Consider the following 26918-nt stretch of genomic DNA (forward strand, 5'->3'; position numbering starts at 1 on the left):
TCTGACAGGCATTTAGCGGCTCCTAGTGGCAAAACGCAAAGAACCCCCCCCCCCCCCCCAGAAATGCAGCCAGACAGCTTGTCAGGGGTTCAGCTTCACATCAAAATTTGCCTGTGGCCAGATAGCACCTCCAATTATTCCCCGCCGTGTGCAGAGGCGAACACACAGTTGTCTCTGAGACGGAACGTGCTCCTTGTAGTAGACTCCGCTAAAGGTTATGGCAGGCTGTCCCCCCCCCCCCGATATATCTTCACTTCTATTAAGGCTGATTTGTAGGTTCAAATGCCTCTGAGGAGGTGGACAGCCGCCCATGGGGAAAGTGTGACCTCATTTATTGCCATGTCTTTCTACAAGGTCGAAGACTTTTACTGAAGAATCCATGTGGGAGAGACCTGTTCCTATCTCTAAAGGTCATGTACATGGCTTATTTTTAAACAGCCAATGCCCCCTTAGACATGCATCTTACTTGGCAAAAGACCCACCTTCTTCCCGACCCCCAATAATACAAAACAGCAAACAACCCACTTCCCTCCCCACATTTGTAATGGCAGAGTTCATATTGGGGCATTTGTTTCTACCCAGAGTAAAGGCAGTGTAGACCTTGTTTTCCATTCCAGAGCTATAAATCCTAGCAATGCAAAGGTTATGCCTCTGTGCATATCTAGAGTGTGCACTTCATTTACAATGCACAGCCTCTGAGCCTCACACACCACAGGCAAACATTTCAAGGTCACAGGGATTCATGGATCAGGCAATATTTCCAGGAAGGGCTGGGAGAGGGCCCCTGGCAGAGCCACTTCTAGCCAGTGCAGATACTGCTGTGCTAGATATACCTGTCAGGAGTCCAGGTTCCCAGCTTGATAACACAGTAAACATAGGTAATTAAAAAGGAGGATTTATTGCAAAAAGAAACAGATAGCTCTGGATGGCTCTGACAAAGCCTTCAGCAACATTACTCAAGATGACCCTTCTGAAGACTCTTTCTGGCATCGACAGAAGATATTGAACTTATGACCCTTACGTCTCCTGTTTTGCTTCCAATCTAGCAGCCTTCCCATTCGCCAACTCTTCGGACTTAGTGGATCAGCTCCAACCTCTTCATGTTCTGAGAGGTTGTCTCTGAATCTATTCGCTCCTATTTGTGCTTCCTGCGAGCTTTGGCTGTGCTCTCAGCTACTGCCTTATCAGCCTGCCTGTCAAGGTCAGGAAGAGCCGAAGTCTGCAGCTGCCGGCTCTCCCCTGCCTGACTAACATCTAAGCCTCTCTGTTCCTGGCTGCTTTCTGCAGTTGGCTGCAAACCTTCACTGGGAGCTGGCTCATTCCTGACAATACCTTTGGTTTGGATGCCACACCTCAGCCAGTCCCGCAGGCAGAGCATGAAGGAAACAGCTGAGCTGCATCGGACAACTTAACTATGAACCACAACATTTGGAATTTCCTCCAAACCTGTGCCAAAATTTTGCAGGGTTTTTTTTTGTGGCAGCATTTAGCAGTGAAAACCCTGCATTTTGCAGCACCCCACAAACTCCTACATCAAACATGGGGTTTGTACTTAACTATGAACTCCTAAATACGGAATCTGCTCCGAACCTCCCACGTCTTTACTCAAAATAAGAGCTCTGGAGCTGGATTGGACCAAAGGCCCCTCTGGTCCAGTCTGCTGTTCTTACAGTAGCCAATCAGGTGGCTCCAGGAAGCCCATAAGCAGGGCATGAAGGAAACTGCCCTCCTACACTGCTACCTAGGAAACCATAAGGACCTCCTGCTCGACCTGGCCAATGACCCATCTAGCCCACCTGTGGTTTCTGGCAACTGGGATTCAGAAGCACTGCCTAGCCACCATCAGGGCCGGCCCAATATATTTTGATACCTGAAGTGAACTGCAAAATGGGGGAGTAAGATCTACATCAGGAACAAGGGGGTGGGGGGATAAATATTTACATTGGGATCTGCCTTCCCTGTGGCTCCTGCCACCCAAGGCTGTTGCCTAACCTTGTCTAATGGGTGGGCCGGACCTGACCATTGTGGCTATTAGCCATTGATAGCCATATCTTCCCTGAAGTTGCCTCACGCTCTTTTAAAGCCATCTAAGTGGGGGAGTAACCCTGCCTCCTGTGGGAAGGAGTTCCGAAGTTCAATTATGCACTGTGCCAAGGGCTTCCTTTATCTGTCCTGAATCTTCCAACGTTCACCTTCATTGGATACGTTCTAGCATTGTGAAGAGAGAGGGAGAAAAGCTTTCTCTATCCTTTTCTCTACCCACTTTCTCCCTGCAGCTGGATCAGACCAAAGGCTCCTCTAACCCAGCCCTGATACCTATGGGGAGCCTGCAAACTCTCTCTCTCTCTCTCTCTCTCTCTCTCTCTCTCTCTCTCTCTCTCTCTCCTGCCCCCCACCGGTAAAGAGAGTTGAAATCCTAGGGTCAAAAGAGATGCAATATAACAGGTACAGCTTTGGCATTTCCACGGAAAGCTCAAATGCGTACAAAATAAGCTTTGTGACCCTTTGCCACAGCAGGCAATTAACGATAACACATTCTTACAACACTCCCGCTGTTGTATACATTTGGGCTTTGCATGGAAATGTCACAGGTTGCAGCTCCTGAGTTCCACCACCTCTTGGTCACTCTGTTAATTTTTTTTTTTTTAAATGCATCTGATGATGGGGGTTCTGGCCCATGAAAAGCTTATGCTGCAATGAATTAGTTAATCTTTAAAGCTGTCACAGGCCTTTTAATTTTTTTAAGTTAACAGTAAAACTAGCACAGTTTTACTGTGGAAAGGTGCTGCATGTCCTGTAGGTTTTTGCCTAAAGAAAACATCAAAGCAAATCCTATCTATTAATGATGATGATGATGATGATGTTGATAGGAATTATACCCTGTCCTTCCCAAGGAGCCTAAGGTGGCAAGCAGTTACACAATTTAAAAACAAAGCTGAAACATTGCAAAACAGTCAAAACATTCTAAAGACAATTACACAACTGAAAACATCTAAACGCATTTTTAATTAAGAAATATTCTAAAAGCAATTACAGTGAAAAACATCCTTCCATCCAAAAGATCAGGGGGGTGCCAGCAGCAAATTTTTCAGTATGGGTAAGCAGGAGTGCTTCTGAATGCCATCTGAAAGTTAATCTATAGCTGTCTGCCTGCCTGCCTGTCTAGCCATATTGCATGCATATCCCACCCTTTTCTCCAAAGAGCTCAGTTCACTCCCTGTCAGAGCAACCGGCTCACTCTGAGCTCTCCATGGTCCTGAAACTCTTGAAATTTCTGAGGTGCCTTGCCTTGGGGTGGGGTGGGGGTGCTCCTCTCTGGACCTAGAGGGGGGGCACTATATTCACAACCATTTCCTTAAGTATGCCCATGGGAGATCTGAGGCCTGAGGCACAGCCACCATTAAATATTACACACCAATGAAGGAGAGTGATGTTTCCCCAGCTAGTAAGTAACCGTCAGAAGACTCTGACCAGAGATATAATTACTACAATGGGAAGAAGAGAACAACAGAAGGGTTAGGTGGGGGGGGGGATGGAAGAGAAAGAGTGTTTAGCCCGGCGGCTGGTCGCCATGGATACCACTGCGCACTGCACTGGGCTTTTCTTAAAGACCTCGAGAAACGGAAGGGTCATCCGCTCGAGAGAAAATGCTCCTTAAGAAGCTGATTTCATATTTGAAAGCCCAGGGCTTGGGAGGCATCCCACATCACTGCAATTACATACAATCTACCAGCTAGTCCTCCTCTCCTCCCCCCCCACCTCCCCTACACATCCCTCTCAGATGGGGAGGTTCATAAACCTGGGACTTAAGAACATGAGAAGAAACTTTAAAATAAAAAATGCATAAATAAACATTAAAAAAAGAACATTAGAAGAGTTGGATGAATCAGGCCAATGGCCCATCTAGTCCAGCATCCAGTTATCACAGTGGCCAACCAGATGCCCCAATGAGAAGTCTACAGTACATGCAAGATTCAAGCACAAGACCACTCTCTCTGCTCTCCTGTGGTCCAGCAACTGGTGTTCAGAAGCACTGCTGCCTTCAACTGTGGAAGCAGAGCACAGGCCACTGTGGCTAGTAGCCACCGATAGCCCTCTTCTCCTCCATTAATTTGTCTAATCCTCTTTTAAAGCCACCTCGGTTGGGGGCCATCACTGCCTCCCATGGGACTGACTTCCACAGTTGAACTAGGTGAATCTACTAGGTGAGTAAATCCTTCCTTTTATCTCTCCCGAATCTTTCCATATTCAGCTTTATTGGGTGGCCGTGAGTTCTTGTATCATGAGAGAGGGTCCCATTCAATCCAGTAAGGCTTCAGACCACAGATCCAATCCCCACGACCATGGAACATCCCTCCAGGTCTCACTTTTGGGCTTTCCGCAAGCATCTGATTGGCTGCTGCGAAAACAGGATGTTGGACAAGGGGGCATCTTGTTCTTATGTTTAACGGAGTGGGGAGGGAGGGAGGAGGAGGAGGAGGAGTTTGGATTTGATATCCCGCTTTATCACTACCCGAAGGAGTCTCAAAGTGGCTAACATTCTCCTTTCCCTTCCTCCCCCACAACAAACACTCTGTGAGGTGAGTGGGGCTGAGAGACTTCAGAGAAGTGTGACTAGCCCAAGGTTTACCCAGCAGCTGCATGTGGAGGAGCGGAGACGCGAACCCGGTTCACCAGATTATGAGTCTACCGCTCTTAACCACTACACCACACTGGCTCTTGTTCTCCTGCCTGGCCCATGGGCTTCATGGAGCCACTTGAATGGCTACTGCAGGAAACAAGATACCCAATTAGATAGGTCTTTTTGCCTGATCCTACAGGGCTCTGCTTATGTTCCTTATTTCCAGGTCTTTTGTCCTTGACCGATCTTCACGTAGGACTTTTTTAAAAAAATGTTCCTCGTTATAAGGGTTGCTCATTCGAAGAGAGGGAAGGGAGGAGGAGAGGCGGCAGGACATGCCTGCTGCACTGTTCCAGGCCTGAGAAGATTTCAACAGACAGGCAACTGCATGAAACGTGGTAGCAGCTGGTGCTGAGCGCAGCCTCTCCCCCCCCCCCAATGACAGAGAAGCTCATTTGTCAACTCCGGGTTCCTCCGCTGCAAACGGAGCCACGCTCAGTAAATATAAATCGCAACATCTGTTCCATGCTGCTCCCTGGCACAGATCTCGCTCACCCACCAGTCCTCCCCCTCCCCGAAATAGCACACACACACACACACACACACTCGGAGCAAGCGACAAAGATGGAGGCTCAGCCTCTTGGCTACAGACAACAGAACCTGCTGACTCCATCGCCATCCGGCAGCCTCCCTGTGGTACAAGGTCTGGATCAGGGCTGCAAGGGACAGCTGGTGTTTGTATTGTGGTGTGTGCTTCTGCGGCGAACTTATGTTTATTTTTAAACAGGCGTTTGGACCCGTGGCACGGCGCACTGGCGCCATTAACGGGGAGGTTAACCCTGTGCCTGTAGGAAGGCATTGCCATTTCATATATAGCTGCATGTAGCTGCCAGATCAAGGGAAGTCATCGCACCACTCTGTCCTGCCTGGAGTCCTGTTCTGGCCATGTCATGGTTCAAGGAGGGTATTGACAAGCTGGAAGGTGACCTTAAGAGATTTGAGAGCCGGGCCAAAACTAACAAAATGGATTTCAGTAGGGACAAACGTAAGGTTCTGTGCTTAGGCAGGGGGAGTCAGATGCACAGATGTAGGATGGGGGAAAACCCCCTGGCTTGACAGCGGTGTGTGCGAAAAGGATCTACAGGTTCTTCGTAAACGACAAGCTAAACATAAGTCAACAGTGTGATTCAGCGGCAGCAGGAACTAAACTAAACAGCAAATGCAATTCTAGTCTGAATCAACAGAAGTCTCATGTCCAGATCAAGGGAAGTAAATAGCATTGCTCTATTCTGCCTGAGACAATGGAGAAGTAATAGGAGAGCCATTTTCAAGCACCTGAAGGGCTGGTCCATGGAAGGTGGAGCAAGCTTGTTTTCTCCTGCTCCAGAGGGTGGGACCCAAACCAGTAGATTCAAATGACAATAAGGGAGGCTACTGTACAACTAAATATTTGGAAGAGCTTTGGGAGCGTAAGGGTTGTTCAACAGTGGGGTGGACTCCCATGGAAGGTGGTGGGCTCTCCTTGGAGGTTTTTAAGCAGATGCTGGGTGAACATCTGTTGTGGATGCTTAAAGCTGTGATTCCTGCATTGCCGGGCGGCGGACGAGATAACCCTCTCAACTCTACAGTTCTACGATCCTATAAATAGTGTGTCTAGTGAGTTGTTAAGGAGAGGGTTCAGCACTTACACATCACGTTGAGGAAGATGTTTCCAGATGCTAGCACCACTTTCTCACGCGTTGCTCTGTCGTAAATCCCCACATGGCACTCATAGGGGCCATTGTCTGAGATACGGACTTCAGGAAGCCTGGAATTACAAAGAAGAGGGAAGGACGAAGGTGTGAAGAAATAGTGCAAAATTATAGGACTATGCACAGACCTTCCGATCTGCGCTGTGGTCCCCGGAGGAGACCCTCTGCCACCCCTGGGGTTCACTCACCCTACCCCAGATCCATCCCCAAAACAACTTGGGTGCAGGGCTGGTTTTTTTTTTGTTTTTTTTTAAGAGGTATTTAAATTCTCAAAATTCCTCTTAAACGTTAGGGGTGCTGGTTGCTGCTCCTTCACGCGTGGCTTCTCTGAGAACAAGGGAGCAGTTGCTAAGCAGGAGGAGTTGCTCGCAAAGGGGCACCCGCACCCTGCAGGATCAATGCCTCCCCTCAACGGCTGTTGAGCAGAGGTACTGATCCTGCATGGTGAGATGTCAGGCAGGAAGGAGAGACGTGGCTTAGGTCTAGCTTCTCCTGGGAAGACGCACCCTTAGTCAGGAAGGTCTCGGCCATTTTTGTGTCCTGCCTGCTCCTCCCTCTTGCCTGATGCCACACTCACTGACAGTCACAGATCACACTGGACCAATCTGAGTCAACTCGAAGTGATCTGCAGCTGCAATGTACCTGAGTCGGTTGAAGCCAAAAGCCTGCATCACAGCCCCAGTGAAGCAACGGCTAATTCTACGGTGTAACGTCTTAGGATGTGAACACAAGAGATGCTCTTGCCACACACACACACACACACAGAGAGAGAGAGAGAGAGAGAGAGAGAGAGAGAGAGAGAGAGACAGAGACAGAGACAGAGACAGAGACAGAGAGACAGAGCTGTGCTCATGATATTGTTATTGCAGTGAGCCAGAAAGTGGATTGGATGATTCCTGGGGTGGGCAGGTGTCTGGATTGCCTTCATTGTCAAGCTATCAGTGCACAATTTTCAAGCTCTCCACCCCAGCCAACCGTTTGCTGTTATCTACACAGGCTGGAAGCAGCTCCCCAGGATTTCAGGCAAGAGATATTCCCAGCCCTGCAGGGAAATATTGTTGTGGATTGAACCTGGGACCTTCAGCATGCAACACAAAAGACGCCCCCCCCCCGATACACATCCTTTTCTTCCTCCATGGCCCTTGTTCATCTCCACCTCCACCTGCAACTGTTTCACCAAGTAACATTTGCAAAAGAGAGAGAGAGGGAAAAAAAACCTCTCTCTTGCAGACTTCTGAATGCAAACAGAAGAGAGAGAGAGAGAAAAATTAGGGCAAACTCTTGGATGCAAGAGAATTCTCTGTGGAAGTTGGGAGCAGGGGTTAAGCTGAGAGAAGCATTGATCTCTCTTCACCTGGATGCTGTGGCGCCTGACACTTCTCTGCTCCAGTATTAAATTCATCATGTGACATAACTTTAAATTAAAAACGGGTCTGAAGAGAGGGGAGGGGAAGAGGTACTGGGGGGGGGGCAGAGAAGGCCATCAGGGGGAGAGCAACAGAAAATCAAAGTGTCCCTACCTTGTCGCAGAGTCCAATTTGGAACGGGAGCTAAAGAACGAGCCTCCACGGACAGCAATCATGAAGGGCTCCTTGGTTGGAAAAAGACAGATTGATGGGATTGGGCTTCTGGTGGGCCCCTGATATTATGAGTTAATCAAAGGATGCTGGCTCACTGGGGAGGCCGAGGTTTCGGGAGGGTAGATGCAGAACTCCAATTGCAACCTCACAAGAAGAGGGAACCGGTGGCTTTCTTGGCACAGGGTGAGAGAGGGATAAGGAGACCAGAAAGATCTTGGGCAGAACTGGTAGAGATTACGAAGGAAGAAGAGGAGGGAGAAGGCGTTGGCCAGGGTGGAGAGCTTGGAAACTGAGCACCGGTACCTTGATAATGAAGGGATATGACCCCGGGTAGAGCATCTGTGTTGCATGCAGAAGGTCCCCCAGGTCCAGTCCTCAGGTAGGACTGGGAATGTCTCCTGCTTGAAGATCTGGAGGGCTGATGACAGTGTAGACAATGAAGGAGAGTCCACCATCATCCAAGGTCTTAACCATTGTGTTTTTGAACTGTACACCACAGTTGGCATGAAAACACAATGCTGGGCTAGATGGGCCTTTGATCAGATCTGCAGAACTCTTCATAAGAACTTGAGAAGAGCCTGCTGGATCAGGCCAATGGTCCATTTAGTCCAACATCCAGCTCTCACACCAACCAGATGCCCATTCTGGGAAGCCCTTAAGCAGATTCAAGCACAAGAGCTCTCTCCCCACCTCCTGTGCTTTCCAGCAACTGGGATTCAGAAGCATGGCTGCCTCCAGCTGTAGGGGCAGAGCATAGCCACCGTGGCTAGTAGCCACTAATAGCCCTCTCCTCTATGAATCTATCTATCACATCCCCTCTTACTGACTTTTATTTCTGAACTAAAAAGTCCCAAATGCTGCAACCTTTCCTCCACCCCCCTGATCATTTTGGATGCTCTTTTCCAATCCCACCCCCCCCAACTCTGCGATATCCTTTTTGAGGTGAGGCACCCAGAGCTGGACATAATATTCCCAACGGGGGTTGCACCATAGATTTGTAAATGCCATTAATGATACTGGTAGTTTCATTCGCAGATCCTTTTCTAACAATCCCTAGCGTGGGATTTAACCCCTTTTCACAGCTGATGCACACTGGATCATACATTCTTAAGGATTTTTGGGGTGCTTCCCCAAGGGGAGATGCCATTCCACACACACCCCTTGTGTGGGCCACTGCTGAAAACTTGAGCCATGAATTCCATTGGCCTTCACTTGACATTATTCTTGCCTCCCTCCTGTAATCTTACCTCCCCACAGAGCTGCCTCCTTGCTAAAGTGGATTAAGTAGGCAGGAGAACATTTTTTTCCCTGGGAATTGAGTACCATCGATTGGCTGTCTGGTTAGTAGTCAGTATTCAGATAACCGAGGGAGGGGGAGAGAGAGATATGTCAGGGGGGGCTGGAACGAGGCTTCTTTTTTTCACTGGCGATGGGGCTCAGGGATCAATAAACTATTAATAAACTGCAGAAGGTTTTAAGGAGAGATCTGTGTAATGCAGTTTAGCAGCTGGAGTTTACCAACACTGACAGCACTTCAGAAGGGTAAGTAATTGTGTTATTGGAAGGAGGGGAGAAGAGACACAGGGGGAAGAGGTGGAGGAACCAAGGCCACTGCTGGATCAGGCATGGGGACTGATGCTCACCATGGTGGGACCAACCAACAACAACCAACCACCTAGCTTTTGTGGGGGAACAGAGTTTCAGCTGAAAAGTTTTGGAGCTCAAGATTCAATACTTCTCTCTCCCTCCCTCCCTCCCCACTCCCATTCCATTAGTCCACCAGGCCTTTGTGAACAGGCCAGCTTTGGCACTGGAGACCTCAGACTTTTAAAAATGGGAACCTGTGCCCTCTCAAACGTCATTGGACCACAATTCCCATCAGTATCACTAATTGTTGACCATGCTGGTTGAGTCTGGTGAGTGTCGGAGTCCAGTGACAATTAGGGAGGCACAGGTTCCTTATCCCTGAACCAGACCATCACTTGCTCTCATCCCCCCTAGCAGCTTCCATCATAGCACTTGTCTATTTTAATGCTGAGATTGAGAACCTGCGGGTATTTAGATGTTGGTGGACTTCAACTTCCATCATCCCTGATCTTTCTCCATGTTGGCTGGGTCTGATGGGAGTTGGACTCCAGTAACACCTGGAAGGCCACAAGATCCCCATACCTGAACTAGACTCTCTTGGCTTTACTGCCTCCAGCTGCACCATCTTGGCTCTACCTTCTTCCAATGCAGGGATGGAGAACTGTGGCCTTGTGGAAGCTGTTAGATTCTGACTCCCATCATCGCCAAGTGTTGACCACACTGACTGATGGAAGTCAAGGAGTCCAGCTACTTCTGGAAGGCCACAGGCTCCCCATCCCTGAACCAGACCATCACTTGCCTCTTCTGCCCCTCTCACGACTCTGTTTTTATTTAATTTAGGGATGGGGAACCTGTGCCCTCTAACTCTTGATGTTCTTCATCTACAACTCTCCTCCACCACCACCACCACCACTGGTGATGCTGGCTGAGGCTGATTGTTTGGAAGGTCACAGGTTTCCCCATGGGTTGTGAGTCAGGTCAGGGGAGCTTTGCCCTTCCTGAAGAGTCGACCTCAAACTAAGCCAAATGACCAAGTCCATCTAGTCTGATGTCAGGGACTGGCTGGATGAAGAGGAGTGGTGGAAACCACCTGACCAAGGTCCTCCCTGGGAAAGCAGAGAGGGAGAGTATTTGGATCCTGGCTCCTGGTGGTGGGGAACTGGTCACACCCCAAAGGAGGGGAGGCTTGGAGGATGCTGAAGAGGAGGAAACAGACTGGTGCCCCAGCTCAGGGCAGAGACAAGAATCAGACTTGGCAGCTCCACCACAGAGCCACACCAACAGCTTCTCTGCTGACAGCCTGCAAGTCCCCCCTCACTCCCAGAAAAAGGCACCTATTGCATGTTACTGAGCAGAAAGCCAGGCAGAAACAGAGGGGGTCCCTTGGGGCTTGCCGTAGACAGAGGGAAGAGCTTGACACAGAGGAGTAGGGAGTGAAGGAGGAGCTACAAGCCAGTCCGGGCAACTGCTTCATCTAGACAGGAGCAACCCTTAGACATCTCAATGTGTTCTCTGTCCTGCTTCCTTAATAAAGAAACAAACTGTGTTAGCCGGTGTTGCACTGTCTCTCACTGATTTGTGAACGACCTGTTCTCCTTGTCGGCTCCCGGACATTGGAAATTGTCTATCCTTCCAGCTTCGGTGCCCTAGCTATTATTGAGTTGCAACTGCCGCCATCCCTGTATGATTGCTTAAGCTGGTTGGGGATGATGGAGGTGGAAGTCCAACAACATCCGAGGATCCAAGGCAAAGTGGGGAGGTGTCCTCATCCCCCAATAAGCCTTTCACTGAAGAGGCACTACCAGTGATTGAAATTTCAAGTGTTCTTCATGCAAATCATATGCTTTCCTACTGAGCTGCAGCCTTTCTCTCTTTCTCCCTTTGGAAGTCTGATCTCAATAAGTTGTCAGATCAAAGCAACACCCGTCGCTAGACAGCCTCCTGCACACACACACCCCCGCCCACTCTAAGTTAGCCTTGCAAAATCAGAGCCGTGGGTGGTGTGTGTTACTTAAGCTACTTTGAAAGTTACTCCTTTGAATTTGAGCCACGGCTGAGGATGGGCTAGAGAATTTCGTTCCGTCTGCTTTTCACAGCAAACTGGCCCAAGCCAATTCTCCCAAAGTGGCTGGAAAAATCGCAACGCTTTGATTCTATGATTCTATGTATGTTACAGAAAAAATGCATTTGTCGTCACAGGCTGCCTTGGCATTCTCTCTCCAAGCAGCCAGAATGTCCGCAAGCACATTTCGTGACATCACAGCACCTCATTCAACAGCCACACCAGGCAAGCTGGTTCACCTTCATGAATCTCAAGCCTTTTGCAGCTACAATGCCACTCCTGTTTCCCCCTTCCCCTTCTCTTTGGCAAGGCCTGTAAGGCTTTCAAAACAGCTGGCGTTTTTTCGGTCCCTGCTCCCAGCTCCATGGGATGCAAATCAGCCACTGTATCTGATTTAAATATGTTGGGTTGATCCAGGCATCTCTGGCCGTGGCCAATTAATCCACCAGATGAAGGCGGAGATGAGATTCTGGGGGAGGAAGGCAGGAAGAGGGGAGCCGGTTTGCCGGAATCGGAGCATGTCTCGTTGCAGAGCCGAGAAGGCTTTATTGCTCCATTTAGTGGGTGTTGAACTGTCCCCCCCCCCAAAGCCTTTAAAAAAGCCATTAAGAGCTTCCAACCACAAGCACTACCACCCCATCCCCTTCTCCTCTCGGCTTCCAAGACGGATGCAATCATAAAATCATTCCGTGGGATGAACACATCCAGAGATGGGGGAGATCAAAGGATGGTCGAATAAGAAACGCAGATTGGACAAGATGAGCCACTTGGATTCAACATGCTGGAAAGGTTGGCAATTTGGGGAGGGGGAGGAGCGGGGGGGGGGGTAAAGACCCTCATCACGGAGGAGGGAAATGACACGCAGGGTCACATCCTGCTAAAAACAAACAAACAGGCAACATGCCCCAATCTCCGAAGCGAAGGAGCTCTTGGCTGGCAATTATGGCACTCCCGAGCTAATGTTGTTATAATTAGCTGCGCTGCACAGTTCATTACTAACACCTCGTTGCATCGGTGGCAGAGTTCCAGTGACCCGTTGGGATGGAGGACAGGTTCCTGCCGGCTGTGCACCAAGGGGCTTCTGCTCGACTCCGTTCCAACATTTCAAGGCAACCTTATCTCTCCTGAGGGGAGCGAGTTGCCACCATGCTGCAATGGCTTTCATTGCAGAAGAACACCAGGAGAGCCCAGTGGGGCTGGATCAGGCCAAAGGGGGCCCATACTAATAATTATGCATTGCCGTTTATTAAATTTATATACTGCCATTTTCCAAAGACCCCAGGGCAGTTTACAGCAGGGGTCTGCAAGGTTTAGGGGTCATGGGCCAGATCACTCCCACGGAGATTGTCCGTGGGTTGGAATGGCGCAGTGCGACACCGGAAATTGCTTCTGCACATGCCTAGACGCCAAAAATCATGCCTGTGCAGCAGCGATTTTCAGCGTCTGAACATGCGCAGATGTAATTTTCAGTATCTGCGCGTGTGCAGACACAATTTCCGGTGCCACTCGGCGAGTCCCCGTGCTGTGCTGGTTTAGCGCAACTGGGGGGGGGACACTCGTTGAGCGGACGGCTCAGTTCAGGGGTGGCTCATGGGCCGGTAAAATAGTCTTCATGGGCCGCATCCAACCCATGGGCCGCACGTTGCCGACTCCTGGTTTACAGCACAAAAACACAAAATACATAGCACAATCATAGAACTGTAGGGTTGGATGTGAGGCTGAGGATCATCTAGTCCAGGCATAGGCAAACTCCGGCCCTCCAGATGTTTGGGACTACAATTCCCATCATCCCCAGCTAACAGGACCAGTGGTCAGGGATGATGGGAATCATAGTCCCAAACATCTGGAGGGCCGAGTTTGCCTATGCCTGATCTAGTCCAACCCCCTGCAATGCAGTAATATGCAGCTGTCTCATGCAGGGATCGAACCTGAGACCTTGGTGTTAGCAGCACCATCCTCTAACCAACTGAGCTATCCATAATGTAACAGTGAAATAAACATACCCCCTTTCCCCAGACACATTTAAAAAGCCATAGATTGTTTAATTGGACCAAGGCCTGGGAGAAGAGGATTGTTTTTGCCTGACACTTAAAGATATGCAACAAAGGAGCTAGGCAAGCCTCCCTGGGGAGTGCATTCCGCAAGTGGGGGGCCACCACAGAAAAGGCCTGTTCTCATGCTCTGCACCTTTCGCAGAGGAGGCACACAAAGAAGGACCTCAGATTATTATTGCAGGGCCTGAATCGGTCCGTAAGAGGCTGCTGGATCAGGCCAATGATCCATCTTGTCTAGCATCCTGTTCTCACAGTGGCTAACCAGATGCCTGTGGGAAACCCCGCAAGCAGAACATGAGCACAAGAGCCCTCTCACCTTTTGTGGCTTCCAGCAACTGGTATTCAGAAGCATTGCTGCCTCCAGCTGTGGAGGTAGAGCATAGCAATCCTGGCTGGGAGCCATCAACAGCCCTCTCCTCCTCCACGAATTTGTCTAATCATCTTTTAAGGCCCTCTAGATTGGGGGCCATCACTGCCTCCTACGTGCGAGATTCATAGTTTGGCTAATCCCCGATCCTGTGGGGCATGGGTGCTTCTTTCTAAGTGGCTTTCCTGCAGAAGCGTGGCTTGTGAAGGGAGATCTCTGCCTTCCACCAGCAACCACACAGAAGCACTTCATTCTGTAACTTTTTGTTGCCGTTCCCTCTGGTTTCTTCCACGACTAGACAGTGGGGACTTGGCTCTGAGGAAAAACACTTCAGATGGTAGTGTAAGGCTGCACAGCCTTTACCCAGTTACTTGGGAGCAAGCTCCATTGAATACAGAGGGAATTACCTATGAGTAGACAGGCTTTAAGGTCCGTATAGTTAAAGCTATGCTTTTCCCAGTAGTAATGTACGGAAGTGAGAGCTGGACCATAAAGAAGGCTGATCACCGAAGAATTGATGCTTTTGAATTGTGGTGCTGGAGGAGACTCTTGAGAGTCCCATGGACTGCAAGAAGATCAAACCTATCCATTCTTAAAGAAATCAGCCCTGAGTGCTCACTAGAAGGACAGATCCTGAAGTTGAGGCTCCAGTACTTGTCGAGACTTCATCCACCTATATAGAGCTCAACAACTTTTGTGTCCAGATTTTCACTTTTTGAAACATGGTAACCCTAAGATCCTGAAGTTGAGGCTCCAGTACTTTGGCTACCTCATGAGAAGGGAAGACTCCCTGGAAAAGACCCTGATGTTGGGAAAGAAGGGGACGACAGAGGATGAGATGGTTGGACAGTGTTCTCGAAGCTACTAACATGAGTTTGGCCAAACTGCAGGAGGCAGTGAAGGATAGGCGTGCCTGGCGTGCTCTGGTCCATGGGGTCACGAAGAGTCGGACACGACTGAACGACTGAACAACAACAACAGACAGGCTAAGTCTCAATTTATACACACCCCACTTTTAATTGTTTTCCGAGATGTGCAGGGGAGGAAAAAGGAAAACCAGGATGTTCCAGGATCAAATCAGAAACTGGGATGGCTTCTGCATTTCCGGGACTGTCCCTGGAAAATTGGGACACTCGCAGGGTATGGAGAAAGTGGGATATAAATGCAATGAACAAATGAAATTGGGAACGCCTTTGGCCATTGTGCCGCGCTGGCCTAACAACCTCTCTCTCCCCCCCTCTCCCTGTGTCAGAGTAGGAATCTAGGCCTTAGGGTGGCGAAGAAAGAAGTTTGCTAACATTGCACTCTTATCTCCTTTTTCTCCTAATAGTTCTCTGAAGCTTTGATTTTCTTTTTTTTGTGTGGACTTGATTTGTTTATAGAGCAACATCTTCACCTTAAAAGGGAAAACAGCCGTGGCAAAGGAACCCTGCCCAGAGCTACGTTTATTCTGCCGACGTTTCGTTAGCGGAGAGCCAAGCATAGTTTATCTCAATGGCACCGAGGGGGGAATGGATTTTCTCGCAGCAACTTGGGCTGGGAGTTTTTTGTGGGTAAGCCGAGCTGAGTGTGCTTAATGAGATCCGGGAGCATACGTTATCAACGCAGCATGCCAAGGAAAGGCAGGGGGAGAGAGAAAGAGAGAGGGAGGGAGGGAGGGAGGGAGAGACTACATTGTGTGTCCATAAATCCGAAATTGGGGTGGGGAGACTTCAACCACCGCAAAACAATTTCCAGTTTAAAGCTTCCTCTTGGATGGCTGAACTGCACTTCCTCTCCTCCCAGTAAAAGAAACCTGGGTGTTTAAGAGAGTGTTGCTGCCACTTACGTGAAAAGATGGCACACAGGGGAAAGAAACAATGTCCCAGCTACGTTGGGCTCTCCGTGTGTCTCCTAACAGCAGCCCTGCAATGGATATTTCATTATTAAATTTGTATAACCACCCTTCATCGGTTGATCTCAGGGTGGCTCACATCGTAAAAATACGAGATAAAAAGACAAAATCTATAATAAAATCAAGAAAAATAACCAGACAAACCAGTGATCCCTCAAACCCTCTTCCACAAACATGTTTAAAAGGGTATAGGATGTTAGTCAAAGACCTGGTTGCAGGGGAAAGCTTTTGCCTGGTCCCTAAAGTGTATATGAAGGTGCCAGGTGAACAACCCTGCGGAGAGCATCCTTGGGGAGTGACTCAGCCTTATCTGGATTGAGCTTGTTGGCTCTCATCCAGTCCGTTAGCAAGGCAAGACAACACAACACAGTCCAGCACATCCAATGCCACACCGGCAGATGTAAAAGAGAAGTAGAGCTGTGTGTCATCAGCATATTGCTGACTACGTACTCCAAAAACTCTGGATAACCCCACTCGGTGGTTTCATGAAGATGTTAAACAGCATAGGGGATAAAATTGATCTCTGAGGAATCCCATATTGTAGGATCCACAGGGCCGAAGAACACGCTCCAAGCATCAACCTGTGAAAACATCCATCCAAGTAGGACCGGAAGTACCACAAAATGTTGCCACTCACACCCCTAATTCAGTCAGCTGCTCCAGAATGATACGATGGTCGACGGTACTGAAATCTGCAGAGCAACTGATTAGTCTTAACAGGAACACATTTCCCTTGTCTCCCTCTCAACAGAGGTCAGCACACAGGACAACCAAAGCAGTTTCGGTGCCAAAACTGGGCCTCACACCCTGAATGAAATAGATCTAGAGAATCAGGTTCAGCTGCCCCAAGGCAACCCAGTGAGCTTCATGGCTGAGTGAGAGATTCGAACCCGAGTCTCTCCCAGGTCCTAGTCCAGCACTCAGATCACGACATTACACTTTATTCTACAATAATATTCCATAATGAATAATCCATCTCCAGCCCTTGGTTTTCAATTCAACCACTTCAATGTGATAGAAAGACGATGATTTGATTTAATTACTAAACCAAAGATGGTGTATTGCACACAGGACAAGCTGGTGCCTACGTAGCTCTTGATGTCTTGAGATCAGCCGGGAAGGACTTTTCACCAGCAGTTTGTTCAAATTAGCACCCTGCCCCTCCCCCGGCACCCTTAAAGGGAACTGTCAACCGGTAGCTTATTTTAATGGGCACGCCACTTTCCTGTTAAAGCTGTTGCCATCTGTTCCCGCCCTTAATTACCTGAGCACTCAAAAAGGAAGAGGGGAAGTTATTCACCATTTCTTAGAAACGAGTGAAAAGGGGAAATGATGAGCAGTGAAGGGGGAAGACGGATGAGATGGAAGATCCACGGGAAGGGGTGTAATTAGAGTCCTGTGATGCCTACAGGTGACCCCACAGGGAATTCTTCTAAATACCACTTGTCTGTATGCTCACAAAACTCATCCACTACAATAACTTAATGACCACATGCCAGAGGCAATGGTGGGGGGCCAGCGACAATGGATGGAAATGCTACTTCTGAACATCCCACTCTATCCACTCAAATGCTCCATCCGGGGATGCAAGAAGCACCATCAAAGTTCAATGACATATTCCCGCAACACAGAAAGACTCAGGGAGGATATGAAGTGTCCAGAGGAGAGGACCAGATGGACGGGTTTGGAAGGCCACATTCAGATTCCCAGCCCTGTCTTGAGGAATCTGCCTGCTTAGATCCTTTTAGAACACTTATGGGTGGGCTCTTTGAGAGACAGAACTGGCACTCAAGCAACAAGGGCTCTCAGTCCAACTGTAGTTGGACAGAACTTCCATGTCCTTGCTAAGGGACCATCTGGCTGTTGTTATGTTTTTTGAAAACTGATTCTTAGAAAACCTTGTCCTAGGAGCATCCTATGGAGGAAGACATTGGGATCCAATGAAGACCAAAAAAGGCATCCTTCTCTTCTCCATTTCATCTCTTCACTGCACCTGGAAGTAGGAAGGACTGTAGCTCAAGTGATAGAGCACCTGCTTTACATGCAGAAGGTTAGTGGTATGATCCACAGTTGGGCATGCACTCTGGAACCTAACAAGCTGGAGGAGGGCGACCAAGATGATCAAGGGTCTGGAACTGTGGAAGGAGTCGGATAGCTTTAGCCTGGAAAAGAGGAACTTAGATTGTTGTTGTTCAGTCATTCAGTCGTGTCCGACTCTTCGTGACCCCATGGACCAGAGCACGCCAGGCACGCCTATCCTTCACTGCCTCCCAAAGTTTGGCCAAACTCATGTTAGTAGCTTCAAGAACACTGTCCAACCATCTCATCCTCTGTCGTCCCCTTCTCCTTGTGCCCTCCATCTTTCCCAACATCAGGGTCTTTTCCAGGGAGTCTTCTCTTCTCATGAGGTGGCCAAAGTACTGGAGCCTCAACTTCAGGATCTGTCCTTCTAGTGAACACTCAGGGCCGATTTCCTTGAGAATGGATAGGTTTGACCTTCTTGCAGTCCATGGGACTCTCAAGAGTCTCCTCCAGCACCATAATCCAAAAGCATCAATTCTTCAGCGATCAGCCTTCTTGATGGTCCAGCTCTCACTTCCATACATTACTACTGGGAAAACCATAGCTTTAACTATATGGACCTTTGTCGGCAAGGTGATGTCTTTGCTTTTTAAGATGCTGTCTAGGTTTGTCATTGCTTTTCTCCCAAGAAGCAGGCGTCTTCTAGTTTCGTGACTGCTGTCACCATCTGCAGTGGAACCCAAGAAAGTGAAATCTCTCACTGCCTCCATTTCTTCCCCTTCTATTTGCCAGGAGGTGATGGGACCATTGGCCATGATCTTAGTTTTTTTGATGTTGAGCTTCAGACCATAGATAGTAATCTTCAGACCTTAGATAGTAATCTTCACATATCTAAAGCAGAGCTTTCTGAACAATTCAAGTTGCTGGCACACTTTTTAGACATGCATCCTTTCACGACACAGTAATTGAGTTTTACTAGCAAACCAGAGGTTAGACTAACCCATTCCAGCCCCTGGAGGAGCGCAGGGAGCGTTCATGTGACACACCTACACACTGTAGCTGACACACTAACATGTCGCGACACACAGTTTGGAAAGCTCTGATCTAAAGGGCTGTCACATGAAAGAGTGAGCAAGCTTGTCTTCTCCTGTTCTGGAGGGCAGGACCCAAACCAAAGGCTTCCGGCTACAAGAAAGGAGATTCAGACTTGGTATAAGGCAACTTCCTATGTTCCAAATTTTAAAAGGGTTTTTTTAATGGACATCTGGGAGTTTGAGGAGGAGGAAAACAGGCTGTAGTGTGTGCCTGGGGGGAAATTTTATAACCTTCTATATGTTAGAGAATTCTCTGATCACTCTCCTGAGATTTCCTGAGCTCAGGGTGTTTTGGGGTCTTCAAAAGACTCTGAACACAAACCCAAGACACTAATTTGCATTAAGAATCGTATAGATGAATATTTAGGCTGACTTTCACAGAGCCGGAGAAACTCTGGCTCATTCTGCCAGGGCTAACTGAGGTGGGGTGACCGCGTGATTTTGTGGGCACAGCATCCTCAGTGACTGTTGATGCCAACTGGCACCACCAGGGCAGAAGGCAGGAAGCCCAAGAGAAGGTAGAACCAGAACCACTGACAACCCAATCTAGTTTTGTCCCCATCTTCCTCCTCTTCCCTGCTGAGTTCTACAAGGGCAACACTGAGTCTATAAAGGAGGAGGAAGCTGGAAACTGGGCCCCGTCAGGACTTCTGGAAGATATGATGGGCCTTGTCAGGCTTTCTGGAGGCTGCGACAGGTCCCATGGGGGGGGGCTCCTCGTGAAGTCACAGGCCCACACCAGGCACCCACAAAGTGGGGTAGCCATCAAGAGTTAAAAGGGAGTGGGGGGCAGAAGATGAGGCGAATAAAGCCAAGCACAGCACCCCTGTATCTTAGCATCCTCTATAAACCTTGGAAAGAGCCAGTTTTCACTAAATCAGAGGTGCCCCTCCTTCCATCTCTAAAAGAGGACAACCCACTTGTTCAGTTCCAGCAGAAACAGAGAGGACCGTTTGCTAACATGGCCCATTTTTCACCCCCAAAGGAAAGCAGCAGCTGCTTAGCAGCGATCCTTCGCTTGCAGCACAGAAACCATCTGCACTGACCAGAACTAAGTGCCCTGTCTCCGCCTGTTCACTCCAAGCATATCTTTCTCGCTAGGGAAGACTTTCCTGCCAATCTGGACGGCTGACTTAGGACTCTACGGCTGGTCCTTTAAACCCTTGGCAGGGTGCCTGCCTGAAGTTTGACCTAGTGTAGAGTTCTGCATACCGTTACAAAATTTATTATGATGATTATTATCAGTGCTATTTTTCTAGAAAAAGAGGTGCTGGAACTCACCCTGAGCACCTTCCTCGTTCTCTTAAAGTGGCGATGGCACCCAGCTGAAAGATGCCAGAACGGACTTTCGGTGATGATGAGGGTGATTAAATAATAGGTTATATGATATGTATAAAGGAGTCATTGGAGCACCCCACATTTGCCTAACCTTGGCTCCCATAGGTTCAGGTCGGGGGTCACAAGCAAGGAACTTCAGCCAGGAGATAAAAGCAAAACAGCGGCCTGTAGGCCTGAACTTCATTGTTGCAAAAAGACTTCAAAATACGACAAAGACACAACAGCCAGAAGCCCTAATCAATGGTTACATCAGTATTTTAAAGTTTCCCATAATACATCTCAGGATGCATCATAGATATGTTACAGAAAAGGTGTGGTCTCAGGTAGATCCTGAGATCCAGGCATGCCCCTGTCACTCAAATATAGTCTTTCACACGTACTCCATCACAGTAGTCATACGCCGGGTTACGGCCACTTCAGGTTGCGTGTTTTTGGGCTGCGCACCGTGCCGAACCCAGAACTACAGGAATGGTTTACTTCTGGGTTTCGGCACTCGCGCATGCGGAGAAGCACTAAATCACACTTTGCGCATGTGCCGAAGCGCCGAATCACAACCCGCGTGTGCGCAGACGCGGCGCTGTGGGTTACGGATGCTGTGGGTTGCGAATGCGCCTCCAGCCAGTGTGGTGTAGTGGTTAAGAGCAGTAGACTCATAATCTGGGGAGCCGGGTTTGCGTCTCCGCTCCTCCACATGCAGCTGCTGGGTGACCTTGGGCTAGTCACACTTCTCTGAAGTCTCTCAGCCCCACTCACCTCACAAAGTGTTTGTTGTGGGGGAGGAAGGGAAAGGAGAATGTTAGCTGCTTTGAGACTCCTTCGGGTAGTGATAAAGTGGGATATCAAATCCAAACTCTTCTTCTTCTTCTTCTTCTTCTTCTTCTTCTTCTTCTTCTTCTTCTTCTTCTTCTTCTCCTGCACAGATGGCGTTCGCAACCCGAGCATCCACTGTACAAAGGAAAGCATTTACAGTTCCGTGGTCCCTGAGTCAAGTCAAATGCACCCCTTTGTCTTGTCGAGGCTTCATCCCACTATGGGGCGGGTAGGCATTGTGATTGAGATGGTTATCTGTCTGACACTCTTGGGGCAGGATATCACCAGTCATGACTCCTTGGGAAGGCCCTGCGGACATGACTGTACAGCTCAGGAATTATGGCTGGCTCACCAACCTCTCCCCTTATACATCCCTGGGTCCAAAATGCCATTGGAACTGAGAAAATTGATACAACAAAGTGACTTCTTAAGAATTTCTAAAGTTTTCCCATTGAGTCAGTACATAGATACATTTATCAGTGAATTGCTACATTTGGTAATGTGCAGTGGAGGACCTTAGTCTTTTTCTTGTAGTGTGGAGAGGCAAGGCTCAAGGGTGTGTGTGGGGGGGTGTGTGTCTCACCCCCCCTTCCAATTTCCCAGTAACAGATAGAAGTTAATCAAAAATTTCATGGCATAGAGAAAATGGATAGAAGTTCTTCTCCCTCTCTCATAACGCTAGAACTGATGGGCATCCAACAAAGCTGAATGCTAAGAGCTTCAGGAAAGATACAAGAAAAGATTTCATCAGACAGCGCAGAGTTAAACTATGGAACTCTCTGCCACATGAAGTCTCAATGGGCTTTAAAAGAGCATTAGAAAAATTCATGGAGGAGAGGGCTATTGATGGCTACTATTCATGATGGCTGTGTTGTGTCTCCACAGTCAGAGGCAACAATGCTTCTGAATCACAGTTGCTGGAAGCCACAGAAGGGGAGAGGGCTCTTGTGCTTGAGTCCTGCTTGAGGGTTTGCCCACAAGCATCTGGCTGGCCACCTTGAGAACAGGATACTGGACCAGATGAGCAACTGGTCTGATCCTCTAACAGCAGCAGCTATGATTCTGCAGTCCAAACAAAGCACGCATGAATATTTACTTAGCTGACAAGCAGGAATCCAGTTACCAAGGGAGATCTGGGAAGGGGGGGGCAGCGGTCCTGCGAGGACAGGGGATAGGGAAGAAGGGAATGATGTCATCAAGGTGATTCATCGATACAAACATGCCTCTCCCCACAAGATGTTCTGCCAGAACGTCCGGTTCACTGAACACACTGTGGGATTAGGAAAGGTTGGAAGGGATCTCAGGGTCGCTGTCAACAGAGAGAGCATGATCTGCTCGGTTTGACCCAAATATAGTAAGCAAAGGCATGCTGGCAGCCACCCCACCTAAATACTGGCACGGAGACTCGGTTATATACGTGACGGTGGGAAGGAGGGCAAAGCTGTATTGAAACAGACACTGGGAGAATGTAAGAGCCATGGGTGACTTTGAAAGTGGATTGGATGCATAATAGTCGCTGGTAATCACAGCTTGGGAAAGGACCACATTTGGGTCTCGCTTGCCTGTTTTCCAGAAGAGGCATTTTGTTGTTCATTGAAAGAACAGGATGCTGGGTGAAGGAGCACTTATCTTCTTACATGTAGCTCATCTCCAGCCCTAGGATTTCCATTCCACCACTCTGATGTGCCAGAAAGGTTAAAGATGCATTTAGCTTAATTTCAAAAGAGGAGGCTGAGAGGAGCGTCGATAGCCATCTTCAGATATCTCAAGGATTATCACATGGAAGACGGAACAAGCTTGTTTCCTCCTGCTCTGGAGGGCAGGACTCGAACCAATGGCTTCAAGTTTCAAGAAAGGAGATTCCAACTGAACATCAGGAAGAACTTTCTGGCAGGAAGAGCTATTTGACAGTGGAACGGTCTCCCACAGGAGGTTGTGAACTCTCCTTCCATCGAGGTTTTTAAGCAGAGGTTGGATGACCATCTGCCATGGATGCTTTAGGTTTTCTTTAGGATGTCCCTATTTTCATCAGAGAAATGTTGGAGGGTGCAAAGTTCTAGTGTTCTTCTAAAATACTTCTTAAATGTAAAGGTAAAGGGACCCCTGACCGTTAGGTCCAGTTGCGGACGACTCTGGGGTTGCGGCGCTCATCTCGCTCTATAGGCCGAGGGAGCCTGTGTACAGCTTCCGGGTCATGTGGCCAGCATGACTAAGCCACTTCTGGCGAACCAGAGCAGTGCACGGAAATGCCGTTTACCTTCCTGCCAGAGTGGTACCTATTTATCTACTTGCACTTTGTCAGGGTACACCACGGTGTTGCTCATGAGTAACGACAGAGTCCTCTTGCACTAAAGATTACTTTATTGCGCATAACTATTTACAGTGCAGAGCTAGCTAAAAACATGACTGCTCAGTCACTTGCAGAATCCGGAAGTGCTCCTCTCCTGTTTCTCGCCCAGCACCAAAGCCTTGACACTCTGATACAATGTCTTCTTTGTCCTCTGACCCCCCCCGATGCTGCGCTGGCGCCAGAAGCTGCAACTCCCCCTCTGATCGCCTCTGGCTGGCGTTGCTGGGTCTCTGCCCAGCACCCCTGACCCTCGACTCCTCCTCTTCGGCGGGACAGAGCTCTGGCGATGGGCTTTGAGAGGAGTGAGATGACAGCAGTGGCTGGGGCTCCTTGTAACTGAGCAAGACCTCCTACCCTACCCTGATCCTCCCCACTAGCAGAATCACCTTCCCCTCTCTCCCCACGAGGAGTACTCCCGCCCGGGCTCTCCTCATGAGTAGGACCTCCCCCCGGGCTCTCCTCGCGAGGAGAAGGCGAATCCCTGACACACTTTGACGTGCTTTCAAACGGCTAGGTTGGCAGGAGCAGGGACCGAGCAACGGGAGCTCGCCCCATCACAGGGATTCGAACCGCCGACCTTCTGATCGGCAAGCGCCACCTGTGTCCATAGCTAATCTACGGGACTTGCTCCCATAGGACTCAATGTTGGTCACCAACTTGGATGGCATTAAAAGAGGATTCGAAGGCTATTGATGGCTATGCTTTGGCTCCACAGTTGAAGGCAGTAATGCTTCTGAGTACCAGTTGTTAGAAACCACAGTAGGGGAGAGGGATCTTCCACTCAGGTTCTGCTTCTTGGTTTCCCCTTGGGGCCTCTGGTTGACCACTGTGAGAACAGGATGCTGGACTAGTTGAGCCTCTGGCCTGATCCAGCAAGCTTTTCTTACGTTCTTCAGCTCTCAGCGTGATGAGGGGAGAAAAAGTTTTCTCTCTTTGCAATGCATAATTTTATATGCTGCTATCATCTCGTTGCTTGAAATTCTGCATGTATTGATCAGATTTTTCTTGCAGAGGCTGTTCCTTGGCACTCAATAACTATAATGTGGAGTCAAAAGAATGAGAAGAAATATATATACACTGTCTCTCAGCTCCCTCTCCGAGGCCTTAGTTTGCTTGCAATTCACACTCTCAATGTCAGCTTCACACTCTCCCTGCCCTGACACTTTTCCTGCACTGGACAGCATCAGTGCAAGAGCCATGGCTGTCCCTGTGAGTTTGCTTCCCTCTCCCCTTCCATGCTTAGCTGTCATGCTCTGGAACAAGGAGAAGATGATGCGAGACGAAAGCAGGGGGAGAGGGCGAGCGAGCAAGTGTTGTTTTGCAGGCAAGCAGGGGAAACAAAAGATTTCTCAGACAGCTGCGGCGATCAACAAGGAGGAAGTTAAGCACTGATGCCTTGCCCTCTCCGACGCCACCAAGCAGCCAAATTCAATTGGCTCCATAGTGTTGTGTCAGGGTGGATGGACCTGTCAATTCAGATTTCTCATTTTCCCAGCCGTTAAGTTCAGCTAGCCCCATTTCTACATTAGGGGTGGCAGCTCAGGGTGGGAGGGTCTTGTTGCCATGCAGAGGGTCCCAAGTTCAAACCCCAGCATCTCCAAGTAGGGCTAAAAATGCTGCCTGTCTAAAACTCTGGAGAGCCAGTCCTGATTAGCGTAGACCAGGGGTCAGCAAACTTTTTCAGACCTTGTGGGGGGCAAGACTATATTTTGGGAAAAAATATATGAACGAATTCCTATACCCGACAAATTACCCAGAGATGCATTTTAAATAAAAGGACACATTCTACTCATGTAAAAACACCAGGCAGACCCCCCAGGTAACCCAGAGATGCATTTTAAATAAAAGGACACATTCTACTCATGTAAAAACACGCTGATTCCCGGACCATCCACGGGCCGGATTTAGAAGGTGATTGGGCCGCATCTGGCCCCCAGGCCTTAGTTTAGGGACCCCCCCGGCGTAGACAATGTTGAGCTAGGGGAACCAGCTTCCTAAGTTTGCAATCTTCTTCTTCTTTTTTTTAATAAAAAATTATATTCAAAAACTTGTGGATATTTTTCCTAATATACACATATTTACAAGCAATCTCCCTCAAACACAATGCATCTTTGTTAGATATTTTCACCAATATATGCATTTTTATCCACACTTTACCCTCATATATTAATACAGTATATCGGATCATTCCTCAAAGAGGGCACGTGTTGCAGTGAGACCTGGAAACTGATACCCTGTGTTGTGGGTGGGTACGATTGGTCAGCCACAACACCCAATTGAAAGGTCCCTCAATGCTGGGATTAATCAGACCAATGGGGCACACACCAGCCCACCTCTCCCTATTTTTAGGGCTGTTGCGCTTGACCTTGCTATGCCGTCGTGTGTCGTTGGGACAGGGGCATGGCAGGAGTTTTCCCCACTTGGCTGATCGGCTGTTGCCATTCGGGTTTCGCCTGCTGTGTAGCAAATCATGACAACTTGTCCGGGAAAATCTGGCGTATGGCAACCCATGTCTGCAGTGACGTTTTGGGTGATTTTCCTTAATAACAGCTCAAAAGCTTCAATTTCCTTTGCGATTTTGCAAAAACAAACAAAAGACCCAAACAACAACAACCAATAACAACAAAAACCCACCTATATAGAGCTCAACAACTTTTGTGTCCAGATTTTCACTTTTTGGAACATGGTAACCCTAAGATGGAGGAACTCTCCTGTGTGGAAAGGCTGAAGTTTTGGGGACTTCTCAATTTAGAGAAAACACAAGTTAGATGGCCTGGGGAACGTGGAGAGAGAAATGTTTTTCTCCCTCTCTCATAAGAAGTCATGGACATCCAATTAAGATGGGTGTTGGAAGCTTCAGGAGAGATTATAAAAATTACCTCTTCACACAATGCGTTGTCAAACTACAGAAGCCACCACCCCTCCTCTGCCTGACTGGAGGTTTTTAAGCAGAGGTTGGACGGCCATCTGCCACGGATGATTTCGTTGAGATTCCTGCATTGCAGGGGGTGGACTGGATGACCCTCAGGGTCCCTTCCAACTCTACAATTCTATGATTCTTGGATGGCTTTAAAAGAGAATTGGACACATTCATGGGAGGACAGAGTCTATCAATAGCTACTTGCCAGAATGGCTACACTGTGCCTCAATGGTCAGAGGCCTTCACGCTTCTGAATACCAGTTGCTGGAAACCGCAACTGGGGAGAGTGCTTTTTGCATTCGGGTCCTGCTTGCCAGCATCCCATAAGCGCCATCTGGTTGGTCATTGTGAGGAAAGGATGCTGGACTAGATGGGCCATTTGTCTAATCCAGCAGCAGGGATCTTCTTCCATAACCTCAAACATTTCTCCAACGGAAATAGGGACATTCTATTACAGCAGTCGCGAAA

General features: G+C 48.6%; 1 protein-coding gene across 2 annotated transcripts in view; it reads right to left on the bottom strand.

Moving 5' to 3' along the window:
* The window catches only part of IGSF21 (immunoglobin superfamily member 21), a 211873-nt gene that overhangs the window by 41552 nt on the left and 143403 nt on the right, over positions 1 to 26918 (bottom strand). For both annotated transcript variants that reach the window (XM_033159468.1, XM_033159469.1), the window contains exon 4: positions 6310 to 6428. In XM_033159468.1, coding sequence (XP_033015359.1) covers positions 6310 to 6428 — 119 coding nt within the window. The remainder of the gene's footprint in view (positions 1 to 6309; positions 6429 to 26918) is intronic.

Source organism: Lacerta agilis, chromosome 8, assembly GCF_009819535.1.
Source record: "Lacerta agilis isolate rLacAgi1 chromosome 8, rLacAgi1.pri, whole genome shotgun sequence".
Taxonomy (NCBI): Eukaryota; Metazoa; Chordata; class Lepidosauria; order Squamata; family Lacertidae; genus Lacerta; species Lacerta agilis.